Source organism: Amblyomma americanum, chromosome 6 (assembly GCF_052857255.1).
Source record: "Amblyomma americanum isolate KBUSLIRL-KWMA chromosome 6, ASM5285725v1, whole genome shotgun sequence".
Taxonomy (NCBI): domain Eukaryota; kingdom Metazoa; phylum Arthropoda; class Arachnida; order Ixodida; family Ixodidae; genus Amblyomma; species Amblyomma americanum.
In genome coordinates this window covers 60960666-60981729 of record NC_135502.1, presented here as the reverse complement: position 1 = coordinate 60981729, position 21064 = coordinate 60960666, and the positions used below count along the sequence as shown (strand labels likewise).

Here is a 21064-nt window from a genome sequence, read left to right as displayed (position 1 = left end):
TTCCGTGTTATATGAAATCAACGTTGGCTGCTACCGTCGGGCGCATGCCAAAGCCGTCTAGTCGCGTACATCTTGATCATGGGGGAACACGCCGAAGCAAAACTCACTAGCGTATTCAGTTCGCGCAGGTTATGGGCGATATTCGGCACTGAGTTCCCGCTGTGAATCACGCGATCTGCTGTTGAAAATGGTGCGAAAATCTTAGAATGAAGTTAGTAGCCGAACTTTTCCACGCTGCGACGAACCGCAAGTAAGATCTCGCTAAGGTCTTTCCAATGACCTCTTGGTGTTTAAATCGTGACTTTCTGAAGAATATAATTTCAGGACTACATGTTCAGTGTTAGTTCTGCCCCTGTCTGTATTAAATTCCGCGACAGAATGAGAAAGGGCCGTAAGTCACGCAAGAGAGGAAATTTAGGCAACCTTTCAAAATGATATATCTTGCTATGGTGGCTGGTTTGGTGGTTTTTCAACAGCCATAATCTCTACTTAATCGGGAGCCCCCGCAGCCGCGTGATAGAACTCTAGCTGAGTACGGCCATGACAACAACGTTGAAAGGTATATGCTCTTTACTGACTGAGCCTTGGGAGGAAATTTTCGGTCGTTGATAACTCGGCAAAATGTTTTTATTTTGAAATTATTTCAAAAACTATTACGGAAGGAGACCCACTAGCGCGACAATTCCGCGACAAAATTCATGTTAAATTTTGTTGCAGAATATTTAGAATTCACACATGCATATTGAGCAGTCTTAACAACTTCGTAGAGAAGCTTCTGGACGTGTCATCGGCGTTGAATAACAGCGCGAAGGATACGACACGCCTAGGAGACAAGCGTTAGAGAACTGAAACGCGAACATAACACAAAAATATCACCCGGTAGCGAGGAAATGCTGGTGGGTTTCATGAACGCTCCCAAAGAGCGACCTTCGCATTTTCGAAGTGAAAATCGACTGCGCTTGTATTAAGTCCCTCTTAATATCTCGTTTCTCATTTCGCAGTTGTCTCGTTGGCGTTTTATTTGATGCTCATAGTACCCCTAAAGAAAAGTGATAGTACCGGTGGCAAACTCCTTCAAGGCAAGACAAACGCAACAAGTAAGCTTCCTCGGAATCACAGATATCGTTTTATTGCTTCTGACGACGACGTAAAGCGAAGCGACACTTTTTTTAGACTAAATGCGTCGTGGTTCCATTCGTTGTTTTTAAGGGCACAAATGGGGCTGCAATCCTTCGCTTTCCCCCGCGTAACAAATGATCCCTAAATTGTGAAAATTGGCTTGTTCATGTTCACTAGATCTGCTCTTGATGCTGCGTAACGTCGACCTATAACGTAGAACGAAATCATTCTTTGTCATGGGAATGCTCGGCTCGCTTGCAAAGCCGAAAGCCTGCGCGGGTCCTCTGGCCTCGAAACTGAGACCGCTTCATTAGAGACATCCATGATTTCAGCGCCCTCCGTTGTTGAGAGAGTCGCGGCGATGACGGGAATACGCCCGACATACGCTCAGCGTTGCCTTCGATACAGCCCTAAAACAACGAGTAATGTGTTCGCCCATCCTGAATTGCCAAAACATGAGTAGAACATTTAACCCCCTGACTGGCGCTCTTTGGCCTTAGTTGCACTTGCGCCACACAAAAAAAAAACCGAACGTCATTGTCTCCGCTTGTCAGCATGTAAAAATTAAAACTAGCAGAAGCCGGACTAAGAAGGAAAGTTGGCGTTCTTGGCATATTGTTTCTTTGGGTCAGCGTAGTCCTCTTCTCTGGTAGAAGCCCATGGTTGCAGCCGAAATTCTTCTCAAATGTGGCGGTGCCTCGAACTTCCGGCGCGTATTTTATCTGTAATGCGCTGCTTACGGGATCGGGGCGTGCTTCAGTCATTCCTCCAACTTTCCAGAAAAGACGGTGCTGTTCAGTTACAGCGTAGTATAACCTCTGCTGAGCTTTTACAATTTGGCAACACTGCCCAAGGAGTGAGCCATGTCCGCTCTGTTCCGCGATCTCGAGACCGCCGCGTCGGATCGGGAGTGGTGACGTAGCGGGTTTATTTACAGGGGGCGCCCCTGGTGGAGAGGCGGTCAGACGAGCCTCGGCTGGATCCAGTCGAGATACTTGGCTACGCGCGTGTAGACGCCCGGGTATCCGGGCTCCGCGCAACGCCGCCCGAAAGACGTGATGCCGATGATGGTGAATCGTTGTTGGTCGTCCAGCAGCATGAGCGGTCCGCCCGAGTCACCCTGCGCAGACAACGAGCAAATGCTACGCTCAGGAGTGCGCGTTTGAGTAATGGACAGGGTCGCCCATCATTAAGGGGAACACGCGAGCGCGCGAGTGGCCGCCAAAAGGCGGCGAGAATCGGCGGAGAAGGCGCATGCGCTGTAAAAATGGCGGGCTTCTTTTCCCGCGCATGCGTCTGGCTCCGCCCATTCTCTACGGTTGTCGGTGGCAGCGCTTAGCGAAGCGCGGCGGCCACGCGCTCGCGTGTTCTCTTTAATAATGAGCGGCCCCGCAAAAGTAGCTTCAGTATGAAAGGGAACAATTTATGAACACTTAAGAAATCATTACCCCATAACTATGAGCGACAAGCATACTTTTTCTTTTCTCAGAGTTGTCTTCCTCTGGAGTTAAAATATCCACAACCTCGAGGCTTAAGGCATTTACAACTTTATTGAAGAAATGACAATAAAGTGCGTCTTGTTGCGAAAGCAACACTACGCCAGCCAGCTCGGCTCGTCGCGTGGCCGCACTTCAGGCGTATGGCGTGGCCCACGAATGACCTTGAGCCGCCGTTGCCTAGCAACGCCGCAGACGCGTTCCGACAGATGGCGCCGCAGTCGACGCCGTTGCCGTCGCCGCTCGCTCCACCAGATGTGCTCCGCTGGGGTAGAGGGGGAGGAGGTGTCGCTTCGCGGGGGTATATATATATATATATATATATATATATATATATATATATATATATATATATATATATATATATATGCGCTTCGCCTCATTGGATTCTAGTCGTTATGGAGAGCGTGAAAGAGAGGCAACAACGAAAGAACGAAGCGAGGCAGAGACAACGCGCTCAAGAGACGCTAGAAGAACGCGCCGCACGACTCGAGAAGTATCGTAACGAAGATGCGGCTAGAAGAAGTCGTGCCACGTCCCGGAGTGACTCTTCAACTGCGGAAGAGACCGGTTTGAGTTCTCGAGAGCGTCGGAATGAGACGCTGCGTAGACGACGTGCCGAGGAAACGAAGATTTCGCAATTCAGTTAGGGTTAACCAGAGCTAAACCACAGCCAATTTTTCTTGTGTGGAAACTGACTGTTCCCTTTCATATGGCACCTACATGTATACAAGTGGCGGGGCCTGGTCAGGCATGTGTGATTTTAAGTTTTCTCTGCCACCCAGACCCCATTTGTCTAATAAAGACACCAAACGCACATGGTCCTTTACCAAAGACGTACTGTGGGCACAGAGAACGTTGGTAATGCCCCGGGAGAAAATGGAGATTATTGGAGCTTAGGCCGATATACAAATGGATGATTTTCTCCGAGGAGAGATTCTCTGCACGTGTCTGACAGCAATGCTTTATACGTTGTACCGTGAACGCCAGTGGGTGCAGCCAGTGAATACCACGGAAGCTGGCGTGAATAGATCTCTTCCAAAGCGCCGAGTATTGTACTTTTAAAACATTGGTGTTACTGAACTCTCGTGTGTTGTCTCGTACGTGCACAGTAGGAACCACCGGTTGTGAGCTAATGCAGTGTACTCTTCATTATACGTTATACTTTAGATGTCGCTTAATTATATAGAACCCCTCGAGCATTACGTAATTTTACTGGTACAGCGGGTCTGCATTCAAACAGATTTTGGCAGCTATTATCTTGGAATCTGCGCTCACGCCTGTCACCTGTGAAGCTCTCCTGCGAGTTCTTCCAATTTCAGACCTGCACGTACGTTTCACTAGCTCAGCATTTACTTTCGTGTGAGCCGGGCTCTTTCGCAGAGGGCGCGCGGTTAAAACTTAAGCTGTGTATAGGCTTGTGGGACTAAACAAGAAAACAGTTCACGGCAGTCGTATCGCTGATTCTTAATTTTGTCGTCATTCTAATTGTTTTACACGCACCAAGACAGGAATTACGTGTCTACATCTGCATATGTAGCTTCGCGTCGTTGTTTGCTAGTCTCAGCTAATGTACTTGCAAACCTGTTTGTGTGCTAGCGATTAGTACAGCAAATCCTCCTGAGTGAAACTTCGACACCTGGCTGGCACTTTTATGGAGTTCTGAAACATGATAGCAGTGCAAGCGATTGACTTGCCTTTTTCTTTCTTACGCAAAGAAAGTCGACATGTCAGGAGATATGTCGCCTCTTTGTGCAGCTCTTGTGAAAAAAAAAAAAATACAGATCAGAGGCTTTTATTCTATGTGGTGTAGTTGAACTTTCTATCACAGCTTGCAGTCCTGTAAGCTCCGGAGAAATCTGGACGCGTTAATATGTACACTGCCAAAGTAACTAGTCTAGTGTACGCAAGTTTTATGTAACTTCTGTCAGAAGCATGGTCGAAGGGTGCGTCGACCCCTGTCACCTTGACAGGGTGCGTCGACCCCTGTCAAGCCTTTTCTCTGGATTTTTGTCGACGGACTCAACATCCTCAAGATGTTGAATAAAATTGCATTGAAAGTGCAGAGCAGGAGGATTATGGAGATTCACTGCTTCTTCACTGCCCAGCCTCAGTTACAGAAAGGCGTTCTGTTTTCCGCCTACCATGCACACTGCTCCATCCGGTCAATTCACACCCACTGCGCCACAACTTCTGCACAAAATACAGCGCACGTACCCTGCAGGCGTCCTTGTCGCCCTTGAGGCTCCCCGCGCAGAGGTAATGGTCCGTGAAGGTGATGCTGGTGCGCTTGAAGGACTCCTTGCAGGTGTCCAGGCTCTGGATGGGGATGCGCGTGTCCTGCAGCGAGGCGCTCGACGGGCCCCCGTAGTACAGCTCTCCCCAGCCGGCGATGTTGGCCATGCGGCTCTGGTACTCGTCCGTCTGCAGACTGCCGTAGGGCAGGCAGATGAGCGCGATGTCCTTGCTGAGCGGCACGGGCCGCCGCAGCTTGAGCACGGCCACGTCGTTGAGGTAGGTCCGCGGGTTAAACTGGGCGTGCCGCTCGATGTGCACCACGGGCTCGTCCACGGGGTTGGCGCCGTCGTCGGTGCTCAGGTAGTCGTGCTCACCCAGGCGCGCCACGAACGCCTCGGGCGTCAGCGACCGGTTGCCGCTGAAGGTGCAGTGGGCCGCCGTGAGCACGTGCCGCGGGGTGACCAGCGCGCCGCCGCACAGCGGGGACCGGACGCCGTTGCCGTGCACGTCGATGAACAGCAGAGCCTGCACACGCGTCCAATGTAATCCAACAGCACGAAATACGTTTACGGACACCAGGCAAGCGCTGAAGGTACTCAGTCTACGTCTTTTCCGCTTTTCTGTTGTAATATATCAACTCGCCCGTCTTGCTGTCGTGTTAGACTATGTATTAAAGCATCGCTCGACACTATCAATGTACTGAAAGTCCGCGCACTACTTCGGAGAAACCAACTGTGAAGCAAACTTAGGTAAATGTTGAATGAGAATTCTTGTTTGGGCAAGTTGGTTACCGTTCATGCTGACTTCACAGCGCGAAATAGACAACGACGAAAGACACGAAACGAAAGGGACGGGCGCCCGTCCCTGTCGTTTCGTGTCTTCCGTCGTTGTCTATTTCGCGCTGTGAAGTCAGCATGAACTTAGATAAAAAAAAATAAATGTCTTTTGCGGCGCCGTTATTAAAGCTGTGCTTCTTAGAATAAACTGCTAGATAAGGCATGAAGGCGATATGCCCGAATGGGCAGCCAATTCCTTGTCTAAATAATATGCAAGAGTGCTGGCACTTGGGAAATTGGCAAAGGCTGATTAAAACGGGAAGAATGCGACAAGACCGCATGAATGGAAACAAGAAAGCTCCGTGGCGTCCGCTCCTGCTTTTCGCATTTGTTCAGCGCTCGTCTGTTCTTTCTTCCACTTTCTGCCGTCGTCTTCTGCCACACTTGAAGAACGCGTCGGTCCAGTCACATGCACTTAACTGCCCGCCTGCAATGGAGACGTCCTAGACCGCGTCAGCAGCCGCTTTTCCGGCATAAAACGCATCGAATTGAGCGTCCGCCGGAGTTTACGCAGGAGGTTAATGAAGACAGTGGGCAACTTGTATGTTTGTGGTGTCCGAAAGTCGCTATACTTTTGTGCCGTTTACGGAGTCTGCTTGCGTGCCGACGCAACACCACTGCTGGAAATACCGGTCGCTCTAAGTACCGTTTATGAGGAAAATGCGGGACGCCGCCAATCACGCCTGCTACTTGGTATGCCATGTGCGACAGCTGTCCGTATAAAGCTCTTGGCGGCGGCTGGGTAACGGCGGACTTCCGTGGGCAAAACTCTAGCTCTTTCTTCCAGCACGGGATGTGGTATTGCTACCAGCATACCTTAGCGACAACAGCGTGTAGAACAAGTAGCTTACTGGCAATTCAAACTTGCCCCCGTCGTTGCGGACATGCCTGACTTCTCAGCGTATTCAGAGAGTGTGGTTTCAGTTATACGTCAACTCGTTGAATTGTCGGCGTTACTTTGGGTGCGGCGAGCGATGAACTGTCAGTTTTCGTCTTGCGGTCAGTCGCGTAAAGACGTGCGCATTCGGTCGTGCTGTCGACCAGAGTACACGTATACGCTCATTGCTGCACTATCGCCCATAATCACGCGGAACACGCAGACCGCTGTAAGCCTCATATACTCGCTGTATAAACGGGTCTGCTTTGGTATCAATGAAGTTTGCAACGGCCACTCACAATCCATGGCCACGCTCCCAGGTTCGATTCCCGGCCTCCCACGATGCGGACCAGGGCGCTGCTGGCCACGCCGCAGTCTGAAAGGGAGAGCACAGTACTTTAAGCGATGACCTCTTGAAAAGTAAGCATTTGCATACAGTGCATAAATAGCGAAGCTGCGATAAGCCACCGATGTTGCTGGAACGACCTTAAGCCTAGTTCTAACGTACCCGCAAGTGCGCCTTCATGATGTACACGAAAAACAGAAGCCGAAGTGGCGGAATCGAGCTGGGGTTGTAGAACTGTAAACATCCTTGCTGCATAAAAGTCGTTTTATAATTAGTTTTAATTGCTGCACTACTAATTGCAAAACACTCCACCTGGTATGAAGTGCCCGCGAACGCTATCACTGAAGTTTTGTTTTCGCTGTCCCAGTTTGTTTAAAACTTTTAAGTTGTGCATCAGAACCATAAACTTGTGCAACCAGAGTGTTGTAGAGCGCTACGAAGATTACATAGAGTTTCTGTTTTTCCGCGCGACCGTTTATAAATTATCCAGCGGTCGAACATTTGGTTAAATATATCGACATAGTGAAATTACCTTGAAATAAATAAAAAAACAGCCCCCTTGCTGTAAGCGACCGCCAACAATGCTTCTTTAGTTTCACCATTAGTTCGTTCTATACCCTGAGCTGACGATGCGTTCACCTGATATGGAGAACAGTGGAAAGACCTCAAACGGATGCGGGACATGTGTCAGAGAAGTCTCGTGACTGACATCACTTACAAAAAAGAAAAAAAAAGGGCTCTTTCAAGAATGGCGTTTTTTTTTAACGTACTCAAGGTTCTTGTTTTCCCGAATTACGCTCGAGAGAGCAAGGCAATAATCAGGCGACGACATATGACACATTCCCGTACATGAGTATATGCTCGAGGTGTGTATGCATGCTGGGTCAAAGTATTCCGTTAAGTACGAATACTCGAGCAAGAGATATATGTTTGTTGGACAAACAAGCAAAAACAAGGAGGAAATACAGAATATTTCAATTAAGCACACAAAATTAATTTGTTACTTGCAGAGCCTGCACCCCTCTGCAGCAACGAATAATGGTGCCTCAAAACGTCAGCGTTAGAACGGACGGTTCACACGAGTTTCGAGCGGTTTCGCTTTGCATGCCCAAGGCAAAGTCAGCAGCAAAAACAGTTGATACGCCATTTGGTGGGCACAGAAAAGCACAGTGAGACGAGTGATGCGAGGTGAGCCCACAGTCGCAGAAAAAGCCTTAGAAAAATGCTATTGGAAAGAAGCCATTGTACGAAAACTGTTGGGAGCAAATGTGTCGAAAGAACCTCATTAGCATGCAGTGACCGCCAGCGAGTAATAGAGACATGTGGTCCAGGGGTGCGCCACTCATTCTCCAAATAAGCTCCTCTCATACGTGACAGAACGTATTGAAAACGTCAATGCACAGAAGAAGAAATGAGGCTGTTCTGGCTAGCCTGCAAGGCGCCAATCCGCAACGCAGCTCAAAGCGCCAGAGGCTGGCTCCGACTAACCTGCAAATGTGAGGCCTGAAAGACAGCACTGAATATGCTAACGGGCAAGTTTCTCATAATAACTGGCAAGTCGCGCAACTTGCTGCCGTTCTTAAGGCAAAATGACGGCGCACGTCGCATTGCTGCATACAGATTATTACTCTATAGTGCCCCTAGTTTGCGCATGCAATTCAGGAAGGTATAATTTACCCCTCTTTCAGTTTTCTCCTACCAGTCAGATGCGAACATTGTGCGAAGCCCTCACCTCCAAAGCGCGTTGTCAACCGATGTTCAATGCGTGCGAGCTGTAGAGACATACGTGTGTGCGTCTACGCGTATATATATTGGCTTAATGAGAAAAGTGCTATTTTTGCGTTATTGCGACGAAATACTTTCTTTTCATTTGCTCTGCACCCAAGAACCGGAAGGTTCCGTAGCTCGCAAGGGCAAAAAGGGGCGGGGTTAGTGCGTGAGGTCAACAGCAGATAATTCATGTCCGTCTACACAAATGCGGTGAAGCGATCAGGTACGTCTTGTTTCAATGCAGCTTCGTCAGCGTCGCTAATGCACCTTTTACGCTGCGCTGGATTGTAATTAGTGTCCCGTGGGTATCGCTGCCTTGCGCAACCACACGGCAGCCGATCATCGGCGATCGTTGTAGTACGTGTACGAGCTCTCAGCTGCTCCGCAATTTAATAAACATTTGTGCCAGAGCTCTGTTCCGACTGACTGAAAGGCCGCCACCTTATAACGACAAGGCTCGAAGTGAAACGCGCCCACCTTGCCAGGCCTTACTCGCTGGAGTGTCTGCAACAAATCCAAGGTCGAGGACTGGCCGGCGCGGCCCGAGCGAGAGAGAGATAATAGCCAGCGTCCGCGCATGTACTCGCCGCTGCCCGCCTCGCGCCGCTTGTACGAGGAAGTCGCCGGCGCAGTGTGTGAAAACAAAGCGTGCCGTCCTCTTCAAGCGGGTACTTATCATTTAAACGTGACGCAGGTAATTTTTACGGACAAAAAAATACGACGCCGATCTGACGCCAGCAAGAAGGTGCGTGCCTGACAGTGTAGGCCTGCAGCGTATGCGAAGCCTGCACACTTTGCCAAATGAAGCAATGTTTCGCCGCGCATTTGCAGCGCTTGGCACGTGTCAGCTCAGCGCTCTACGCTTAAGAAGACGTCTCGCAGTCTTGAATGACGCGTCAACATGAAGCACGAACACAGGAACTGCTGTCGTGGGGATTGCTGGAACTCGTATACTACAGTTCTCTGAATAAAACAGTTGCCGTAGTCATTGAGGAAGCTATACGCGATTAATAAATAACGGTGGTTACGAGGACGGGGAATGTCCAGTAGCTGTCTCACTCATAGAGGGCACCCGAACCGCACCGTGAGGGAAGGTATGAAGTACCGGTTCGAAGGAGGGAGAAAGCTAGCGCCGCCGCGGCCGAATTCGAAAACAATGAGTGTGTTTCTTAATTTCTTTTCTGTGGAATAACATGTACATACGTACATTGCCACTAGCCAACCTGCGGTTTTGAGCTTGATTACATACGAGGGTCTTTTTATTGTTATGGTAAAATGCAAATTTATGGATGCATTTGTGACAATAATCTTGTTTCGCAACAGTCACCATCGGGGGCGCACGTGTGACTCACAAGCCTTCATTTTTGTTTTTCGTTCCGCCAAATAATGTATAGCAGTTTCTTCACCGACTTAGAACGTCCCCATTGGGCGAGATATCTGGCCATCTATTGTGCTTTTAAGGCAGATCTAAAGGAGATATCAGCTACATGAAGCCAAGTCCGGGGAAGACGATGCACTGTATGTAGCACAGCCAACAAATTCGGTTGGATTTGAAGACGACGGCGACGACCCCGAAGTGCGAGGCTCTGCTGCAGAATGAACTAACTGGCCGTTCACGCTTCCCGAAACTAACTGGATTAAACTCCGTCTTACATTTGGTGGAAGTTCTGGGTATTTAGCACCTTTATATCCCCAATACGGCCGTTGCAGAAGTGAACCACCCAATGACACTTTTTCGCCCTTTTCTTTTTTTCCTGCGACTGGTGAAGCTCACCACCACAAAGGTCTTTCGCACTGAAACAATCCGTCGCTTTGGTTAGCGTTGAGCGGCTAGGTAAAAAAAGAAGCAACGCTAGTTTATGTCCTCGTCTTTTTGTTGCAATAATCGTTGAGGCCAGAAGAGGGAACCAAAACCTCCCATTGACAAGACAGCCCAGTTCCCATGCGAAATAAATCCACGGAAGTCACTGAACATGATAATACCACTTCGCACAAACAACTTCGGAGCTTTCGGCTCGCCTAGGCGGCCCAGTGGAACTGGCATTCAGGTGCGAAGCCCGTGGTTGCGGGATCAAATTTCAGCCACGACGGCTGCATTTCGATGGAGGCGGAATACAAAAACGCCAATGTGCTGATGTCAGCGCAGGTCAACGAACCCCGGGTGGTAAAGTCAATCCGGAGCCCTTCACTGCGACGTCCATCGTAGCCCGCGTGCGGCTTCGGGATGTTAGACCCCAAACACTATCAGAACGTTCGAATCTATGACGTAGTGGAGTATGTGACACCAGAAATGCCAATACAGGTGTTGTCGTGAGCACGTGGGCTACTGCACCCGAGACGAGAGCAGTAACCGGTTATGTTTTGAGTTGTCAAACATGTTCCCAGCGCTACAAGTTTATAGAATGCGAAAAAAAAAATGCATGGCGATTACACAACTGGCAATGCGGAAAATTATTGCTATCTGACGTACGACAATGATTGTACACACAGAAAGATGCAGCTAGTGCAGAATGCCTGCACAAAATCTCTGCCCCCAACTTCCTACACAAAGGTGCGTTTCCCGGGAGCCTTCGCTTTGTTACTTTTGGGAAAGTTAGTGCGAGGCGCAGTGCACGGGCTGTGTGTACGGGGTGCTCACGTGATCATGCCCCTTGGGTCAGCGCCCTGTGAGGGGCGCCCGTGGGCGACGACATACACATTCTCTCCGGAAACCTTCGCATTAACAGCTAGCGCTGCGAAGGACAAGTTTTCATAGATCCGTGAACTTCTAAAGAGGAAGCAGCGTCGGAACAGACTAATGGTGAGTTTTCTACCATGCGCCAAGTGGCCTTGTCTCTTTTGGCGAAGGACGAACGTCACAAAGTCAACACCAGTAGCTGCGCGCTTACCTTCGGTACCCCATATCTTCTGCGCCGATCGTGGCCGCGGCTGCTGGACCGGAGGCTGCCGTGGCCCGCCGAATTGCGGGGGCCCTCGCGGCCGTCCCCCGCCTCCTCCGCCAGGGAAGAAGGGCGGTCGGCTCGGCTGTAATGGCCGGACCAGGCCCGGGAAGGGCTGATGTGGAATCTGTGCCGGCCCGCAGTAGCAGTCAGCCTCACGAGTCCGAGTACGCCGAGCTTTAGCACACTTTCGCCACACGGCGGCTCCCGTGGCACAGTCATTTACGTCCGACTAGGCGGAGTCTTGATAAGAGCGCAAATGGCCTATTTCCTAGAAAATATTTGCGAATTTAGCAGTGCCAGCTAAGTGTAGCTATTGATATGTATCTGGCATGCGCTAGACTCGGACTGCGGATCAGATAACCGTGAATTTGATTCGTCCGTCTTAAAGCTACCGCTTCGCGCACTGAACTTCCTTCAAATGGTTTTCCCGATTTTATTCGCAGTTCATTCACTTTGCCTTCTCTATCTGTTATGCATTGCACGGTCCAGTGGTCTGCAGTTATATAGCTCTGCAGTCAATGCTGAAGCGGCTGCTATGGCCTAAAACTGCGATTGATAATTTGAACCATGACCTAAATGAGCCTTGGGAATACGCATTTTGCTTTGTTCTCAAATCACGCTTAAAGGGGCAGTGAGTCAAGCGTAGGCACCCTCTAACTAAGCCTCGTCCACGTGCCTCGCGTGGTGCTAACCACGACGAATCAAGATTGAATGAAACGACGAACACGTGGCGGCCGCCGGGGCTCGCCACCTTTCAGTGCGCATACCTGCTGCGGGAAGAAGTTGCCGAAGCCGTTTCCGAATCCGTTTCCGCCGAAGCCGCCCCCGAATCCACCTCCGCCGCCACCGAATCCGCCTCCGCCACCCCCAAAGCCTCCGCCCCCGCCGCCGTTCTGCGGACAGCACACGAGAGACTGGCGCCGGACGAAGCCGCACAACGATCGCCGCGCCAGGAACTCGTCGTCGAACAGGAAGCGGCACTCCTGGTATGGCACGCAACGGCCGGCCACTCCCAGCGGGGACTGGCAGTAGCCGCCGGGAGACGGCAGCTCGTTCTGCGGGAAAACCACTGCGCAAGGCGAGATACGCCCTTCGGCACACGCACACACGCGTCCCGAGCGTAAAACACCGCTCACCAACTCGCTAAACGCTAGGTCTTTCGATGGCTTTATACTTCCACAAAACTTCTCCCAAGTTCCAAAATCGGCCACTTATATGAGGGACGCCGCCGTCAATAGGAGGGGGCTAGCAAATTGGCGTCTGGCCAGCCTCCTCCGTGACAACACTTCCCCTTACACATAGACAAAGTTTGATCAGTTCTCAAACCAATCAGGATTAAGCATAAAACAATCAAATCAAAAGCATGCACTCAGCGTGCGCTATCTGTATGGCGTCGCCGCCAGCTCGCAGTGTGGCGCGTTCTAAACAGGGTACGCTGCAAGCCAATGTAACACACTGTTGCCTAGGCCAGTGGGCTACACCTAACCTCATGTAGTTCAGGTTCCTCCCAATGATGGTAGCTAAAGGGCCCCGCTAAAAGCCGCATATCCACAAGAAAGTTTGGCAGACTTTAAAAAATTAACGCTCTGCACGCCAGGAGGTAAACACACTGAGGATGAACAGTTTATTTATTCTATGTCATTAGGGTCCACTGACCGCTTACTGCCTTCCTCGCCGCCCACCTGAGAAAGAAATCCGAGCGCCTCGTCCGTCTGCGTGCAATGTGCGCTTCGAGCGTATTATGCGCCTTCAGGATTGCGGCTAGGTCGACATCGCTTGGGTAATGAAACCTATAGGTTGAAGGGTGAATGCTCGGCTCGATCAGTGGTGCATGAGATTACAGTTGAACCTCGTTATAACGAAGTCGTACCCTCGTTATAGCCCGTGTTGAACGAACTTCCAAAGGGAATCGTCATTCCTTCGTTATATTCATTACTTCGTTATAATGAGGTTAGACTGCATTTACCAATGACCGACGAAGGTGCATTTCTGGGCGAGACTCCGCAAAAACTCGGCTGAAACCTAGCCGTCGATATTAATTTGGCGCCTAATGCCTCGTCAGATGGGGCCCACCCTTATAAAAATGGTCTATAGACAGTCTATACACTTCGGAATGACTCTATTGCCTTCCTATAGATATATCTTTTTGTCTTCTCATAGTCTATAGACTGTCTATAGACAAAAGTCTGCTAAAAGTGTATGGCCATAAATCTATAGATTGTCTGTAGACTGTCTACAGGATTTGTATTGTCTATAGACTATTCTTTAGGGTATGTCTATACAGAGTCTATAGACTTTATAGACAGAAGTCTATGGACAGTCTATAGACTGTCTAAATAAATTTCTGTAAGGGCACTGACAGCCCTTACTCGAGGACACGTCGAGCGTCAGGTAGCGCATTTTGGTAAGGGTTGCAATACGTACGTAGCCTCTTCTCAGGCGTCTCTGTCTCCTCCTCGTCCTTGGCGGCCAGCACAGGGGCTAGCAGGCATAGCGCCAGGAGCACTCTGAGCCGCATGATTCCGCCGCTGCTGCACGACAAGGGAAGAGAGCGCGCCGTGTTATTTCAGCTGCCGACGGACGCACGTGTGATGACGCTCCTCCCGAGTGAGCTACGCGCGCACTGAATGTGGCGGGAAGAGAAAGGAAATGAGCCACGCCTGGGTTTCTTCCAAGTTTCTTCTTTCACTCCCTCCTTCATCCCTTCCCTTACTGCGCGGTTCGGGTGTCCACCGAGATATGCGAGACAGTTTCTGCGTCATTTCCTTTCCTCAAATCCAATTTTCAATTTTCAACTGTCCACGGGGGTAGGAAGCCCGCATAACTAACGGTGGTGCCAGTTAAGAGGAAAAGCGATGCGTATGTTCTTTGCCGTCCGTTTCACGTGGCTGTGAGAGGAACGCTATACGAGCGAGTACGCTCGATCGAGGCTACAGCAGGGGATACAGAGAGCGTCTCATTATGCAAATTCATCAAGGTTAACAGAAACAAACAACAAAAAACAAGCAATCAGCAAAAACAATCAAGCAAATGGTCAAATAAACCAACAGTAAAACAAACATTGCTACAATAAACAAAATTAATTTACTCATTGTTTCAGTTCAACTTACCATACTAAAAATACGTACATGTTGCATCATACAGAATTTGCCTGGTATAGAGATAGAACATGATCAATATGTCTGAAGCGGCCAAGAATCTCAGACTCTACGGCTACTCCTTGTGCCTTTTTTGCTTCGTAGCTTGTTTTAGATAATGTTTTACCTTTTTTTTTTCCGTACTTGGAAATGAACACCACTCCGTGGGCGTGTCGAGCATGACGATCGCTCGCTATCGCCAACTTCACCGCTTCCGCCGGTTCTCTCGGAAGTGTGTGTGCAGAACATGCGTAAGAGGTATTTACTCGAGAAATCTAGCTGACGGTGATGAGGTCAGCGATCGCTACCGCATAACGCGCGTGTATTGTAAAAGAAAAGTGTGCAGAACGGTAATCAGTGCTGAGTGCAACATCTAGCTTTGAAATTAGGGAACTAATGCACATTTTGCACCAGATGATACTGGATATTTTTTAACACCGGCACAAAGGAAAATGTGGCAATAACCTATTGTGAATTATTGTGGCCAATTAGACATATGAAACCTTCGGCGTCTGTTCACGCAGTTTCCTGGAAAGCGTGGGCGATAATTTCAGTTGCGAAACTACATTCTACTACGATACATTTTTTACTTTAGATTTTGAGCAACTCTGCTTAAGGGCGCTGCAGAAGGAATAAACATGTAATGCTAAATGTAAAACTACCGAATTCGTGCTCCATCCTAGCATTTGCAGGGCGATTCGTAAGTTCTTTTTTTTTTATTGCGAAGTGCGAACACGAACCTCGCCGAGAGGTGTAGTCTGGTTCAAAAAGTCCCGGGGCCACGGGGTTTTGTGTTGAACCGAGCAATCGGGCACTGAAGGCAACCTCTAAGTTAGAAAAGTTCAGAGAGGGAGGGCGAACGTTCTCCTCAGAATACAGAAGTTAGCAGCATCAAGGCAGCCATAAGTGCTTGAATACACAAAACTGACACAAATTCCCCTTTCCTGTGAATTTCTCACAAAGGATGCACATGGAACATTGCTTTGAGAAGCAAGGGCGGATGAAGCCTCACAACATAGCTCGTGACCACGAAATAATGAAAAAGTGACGTCACCGGAAGCACTGATATTCAGGAGAAACACGTGGTGCTTGCGTGAACGTAGGACGCCGTTAAAATCGGCACTTGCATATACAGCGATGCCAGTTTACGTATTGAAAGATAATTAACTGTTTCGCCCATCGGTCACAGCATTATGACGAATCCATTCAGATATCCTTTCTATTTTCTGCCATTAGATTGATGCTTTCAGACACAAGTGAAACAAAAAAAAATCAATCTAAACAAGCCGTGACTAAATGATGTACGAATAAAGGAAGTGACTAAGGACTTACAATTGGCTCCGCGTGCAGCCTTCAACGTTCTCCAGGAGTCGGTACCGAGAACTCGAGATCGCTGTAGACACGGCCGACGTTAACAACGCTTTTTCCCCGCTGCTCTCATTTCATCGACGCTTTCAGGGCGAGCCGCGCCATACTGGGACAGCCCCCAAGAACGCAGGGGCCGTGCCCCATGACGCTCATGGCTCGAGCCTAAACCTCACTGCGGCTTCGCGGACTGCACTTTTGAAGTAACATGTCGCGGTGCTGTGAAGAATTAGCACGTTCGGAGTCGAGCCGAACAATGTTGTATTCGATCAGGTTTGGAACGCAACAGCGCTATCTGTGACATGAGCCTTTTTCGCAGTATATCGAGGTTCGAAAGGGCTGGAAAAGCTGCGCCGACCTTGGTGCATATCTAATCGAAGCAAACTTCCGCTCAGAGGTTGATATGCATGAAAAGAAAGTGTGTGTGTGTGAGAGAGAATCTTTAAAGACAAGCACATATTTTAGCCAGGGTGGAAAAATTGCTGACAGGCTACGCTGCATGGGGAAGGAAATCGGGGAGGGAAAGGCGGAAAGAGAGGGGCGCAGAAAGTGAGAAACTAAGAGAAGTAAAAAGAGGAAGAGAAAAAACGGTATTGAATTCAGGTTGCATTATTTTATAATGGTTAATTACCCAGTTCGTTGCTCGATTGAAGAAGCTGTTATTAGGTTATTTTACGGCGAAAGCTGTTATGCGCAGCTGTCCCCGCCGAACGTTGACGGTCAACATCCAGTCACGTGACCATCTCCAGGCACGTGACCGTGCACTCGTTGTCATTTTCGGGGAAGCACAGGTTGCCCCAAAATCTGTACGTCGCAGACTTTACTGTTGGTGCCAGCCAGCAGCAAAGAACAAGCAGCAGCATCGCGACAGCTTTCGCTGAGTTCAGCGCGTAGCCGGCAGAGCGAAAAGACATGGCAATTTTTTTTCTTCACGATGAGCAGTCCCAGTGCTTGCCTCCCTTGGGAGGCGCGAATGCAGTAATATACCTAAAAGCCGCTTAAGGCGATTTCACTAGTATCTCGGGAAGAGGGAAAAGGGTTTAATCACAAGCCATATTTCCACTAGTATAGTGTTCGTATTATTCTAGCGAGCACCGGATTTCTACGAGATGTAACGCCTGTAGTGATCGATGGCAGTTTAAGGCTATATATCTCACGCTAACTCGCACGTTACATTCCCATCCGCTCGTTTCAAGGTCGCAAAATGTGTTCGGACATTAAGATTCGGAATAAAAAACGGAACATCCGTACGTCCTTGGCTACCGAGACGAGTACATTAGCAGAAAAAAAATTGAGCCCGTGACCGCTTGCAGGGTTTACAAATTTTCGCGTCGCCTTCGCAAACTAGGCATACTTTTCGATATGAATTGATCTTTCACATCCCAAATAAAGTGATGCGTAGAGACTAGAAGGAAGCGGAGTGCCTGCTGCGGAAGTGTCTACACCATTGCTTATTTATTGAATGCACTTGCTGGACAGAAATCGCTTCGAAGAACGGTGCTACAAAAATCTCCGCCAAGCATAACCCGCTGATTGGTTTTCTGATTGTATCTAAACACTATAATGGGCTACAAACTGCGAGATATCCGTTATAAAATTTTATCGCGGAGATAAAAACATTATTTCCAAGTTTGCACACTGATGACGGTACAATTCTTGTCGCCATCTGACTGTGCTTGATAAGACAGCTAAAGTGAGCTCTTTTTCTTTTCAAAATAAAAAGAAATCGAAGGGTTATCAGGCCCACTCTACTCATAGTGAGCGAAATGCCAGCGCATAAGAACCTATGTGCCTGCAAGTGCAAATAACAAGACATACGTGCTCAGTTAACTATTAGTAATTGAAATTTTCTGTGTTCTGCCACGAAGTTTTTCCGACGTTGTTCCTAACCTTTCTCTTCATTTTTTTTCGCCGCCGGCGCAGGGTGTTGTCATTACTCTTTCGACACGCGGAGGGTGTCGAATGATGCATATCACAGGACGCGACTAGTGTGCTTGCTGACGATACCACAGGCGCGTCATTCTAGATGTCCGATGATGCACGATGCTTATCTAAACCTTTCTGTGCCAGTGATGTTGAGAACTCCAGTGGTCATTCTCATTCTGATACATACTGTCATTCCTGCGTGCCGCTATCGCCGCTGCTGAACTATTTTCACTCTTTTTTTGGGCTCGGGCTCGTTAAACAAATAGCTTGCTTCCGGATCCTATGTCAGCTTGCTTGCCTGCCTGCCGTCACGGTCATATGACGGCATTTATGCAAATGTTGTGCTCTTCGTATTGGATGCGCTTTTGCTCCGCACAAACAAAATTCAAAGTATCTGCACGACCGCTAGAAGTGCTTTCGCTGTTATCGGGAAGTTCTCGCAAATTGAATTCATTTCTAAGATTAAGTTATTTAATGCAAAATGCATTACGAAATAGTTATTGCTGAAGTAACCAGGTTAAGTTTACAGTACAGTTCGTGCATCGTTCTTATGGGCAGGCGGTGCACACACACACACACACACACACACACACACACACACACACACACACACACACACACACACACACACACACACACACACACACACACACACACACACACACACACACACACACACACACACACACACACACACACACACACACACACACACACACACACACACCGCTGTAATAAGCACCCTCGAACTCAAATCCAAACACCGATCAAATGTTCTATCTGGTCCTAATCATCGACCAAGCAGGCGGGCAAATACCAAGTCGCTGTTTCGCGAATAGACATGTCAGAAATAATAACTAAGCGAAAGGATAAAAACCTTGTAGGCATTTTCCACGCCACCAGTAAACAAGGCCGAATATATGTGGACGTGCTCTATCGCGATAAGGAAACAGCAATCATAAGATGTGAACTCGCATGGATGACTGATGCGCTTGACGTGGTGTGCGCTCCGTCAAGTCGCAACGAGGTGTGCCTCACTCAACCCTCGGTACAGTCTTCGTAGCGGTTGCAACGCGTATGACGACACCGCTATTCTCATCCTTCATTGGGGACCCATTTTGTTTGTTCCCGGCAAGCACAAGCCGACAGTCTGTGAATCACCATCTTTGTCCCGTACACTGTCGCCTCTGTCTCATTTGCGCCTCACTCAACGCGCCTTTGAAGAACAATGGCAAACCACGTCCCCTTCAGCGCCTCTGCATCCTTCTCTCTTATTTGTTGCTTTATTGTTCCGGGAAACTCTAGGGCGCCAGCTCGCTGCGCCCAGTACGGCTTCCGCACAGCGATACGGCGTCCTTGACTCGAGGCAACCCAGGAGGTCAAGTCGTCAACATTTCGCAACAGCTTACGCGATTCGTCGTCACGGCTTTCGCCAAAAAGCGAAAGGTGGTGCAAGGAAGCCACCAGCGCATGCGTTTGTGGCTGCTACCAGGAAGCATCGCAGTCGCGTGCATTCGCCAAGCAGCGCTGCAACCAGGCCTGCCTTGTTACTTAACCGAGCGACACACGACACTTGTGTAACAGGCGAGAGTGATTGTTTTTCTCGGTTTCATCGATGAGTGGTGCGGAGACCATCAATCAAAGAGCGAATTGAGCGCGAAAGGAAGCGTGACGCGACCGGGTTCGTGACGAATATTCGGAGAGGAAGAAAATGAGCTGGGACGTCGTTAAATGACCAAAACGAGGCTCACCGCTCATTATTTCCACATTTTGGTGCAAACGGCTGCTTAGAAGAGTTCGCGAAGAACGGATGACGACGAGGACGGAGCGGAAACAGTGGGTATGTGCCATGTTGCCGAAGACGCAATTACGACTGTGACAAGAGCTGTCCGTGATGTGGTACGAGTGTTTGCAGCCGAGGCTACGGCAACAAACTGTGGTTTAGCGTAGTATATTTGAACCTTCATAATTGTTAATTGGCATCATCACGCAAGGAACCGGCGGCATGTGCGCAGGAAATCTGAGGCCGAAGGTCTCTGCACGCGGCACACTAGGTAGCTCTCATAATCTGACCTTGCAGCAGATTCCACACCCACTTCCTCCCCCCCAAGCTATCGCGAACTAAGCATCTCGTACGTAAAGAACGGGACTCTCCACAGTGCATTGTGTGCACGTTGAGTCTCGAACCTGTACATAACCATGACGAGCCTGTGGTTGGCGAACATTTTCAGTGCCGAACATTCATTATTAGCAGCGCAGGCTTCACGATTCGCTGCTCCGAAGTCTGCGTGAACATAGCCTGTGCTGGATGCCGCCGGCATCCAATAGTATCTCCTCCATGTTACCACTCAACCCAGCAGCGTCAGAGGCACAGCTTGCGCGTACGGCGACGACGTCGACAGCGAGCGCGAATTTGAATTCCGCGCGCTCCGCTTCGCAAATTCCAAATAATCCTTTACCTTTCGTAGGCGAAGACGGGTCAACAACCTTGGGTCTAGAAATTTCAACTGGACGCCCGCAACCGAACCGGCCGCCGGCGCGCACAGGACACGAACGAAACCAAACTCGTTCCGACCAGAACAAACTGCGCAGGTCTCGGGCACACACTCGAGGGGTCGCACACTTCGGGGCGATACAACCACGTGAACCAGGCCGGAGAGGGCTTCCCTCGGGGCCGCGCGCGACCAGGAGACTTTTTCCACTGGCGAGAGGGCGCAAGCGTCAGCTCGGTGATGCGTGGGCGTTTTGACCGCTGGCTGCGGCTGGCTGGGGGGTTCAACCAGGTGACCGCTGGCTGTAGGGGGAGGGTGTCAGGGAGCGCGCAGAGCACTAGAAGCAGCGGCTGGAGGAGCAAGGGAGGCGAACGAGCCGGAGGCGGCCGCCTGCGCTCGCAGTCCACTCACCCGGTGAGGGCTGGTTGCAGAATGGCGCCCCACCGGGGAAATGAGCCTCCGGCTGCGCTCTGCGAGCCGGCGGCGGCGGCGCTGCGCTCAAGGCCAACCACCGCCTCGC

The 21064-nt window shown here is 49.7% G+C and overlaps 1 protein-coding gene across 5 annotated transcripts; it reads right to left on the bottom strand.

The window, feature by feature from the left end:
• Positions 1 to 1098: 1098 nt before the first annotated feature.
• LOC144093586 (venom protease-like) lies at positions 1099 to 21064 on the bottom strand. Of its 5 annotated transcripts, none has more exons than XM_077627129.1 (7): positions 20956 to 21064; positions 14049 to 14155; positions 12392 to 12693; positions 11571 to 11748; positions 6866 to 6942; positions 4833 to 5378; positions 1099 to 2239 (listed from the first exon to the last, which is right to left on the bottom strand). In XM_077627129.1, exons 2-7 carry the CDS (start codon positions 14140 to 14142, stop codon positions 2081 to 2083), a joined length of 1356 nt encoding a protein of 451 aa, XP_077483255.1. In that variant the 5' UTR covers positions 14143 to 14155; positions 20956 to 21064; the 3' UTR covers positions 1099 to 2080. The 5 variants fall into 5 exon arrangements, with proteins under 5 accessions (XP_077483255.1, XP_077483257.1, XP_077483254.1 ...); XM_077627131.1 differs by having other exon boundaries at positions 11571 to 11706; positions 14049 to 14152; positions 20956 to 21051; XM_077627128.1 differs by having other exon boundaries at positions 20512 to 20967.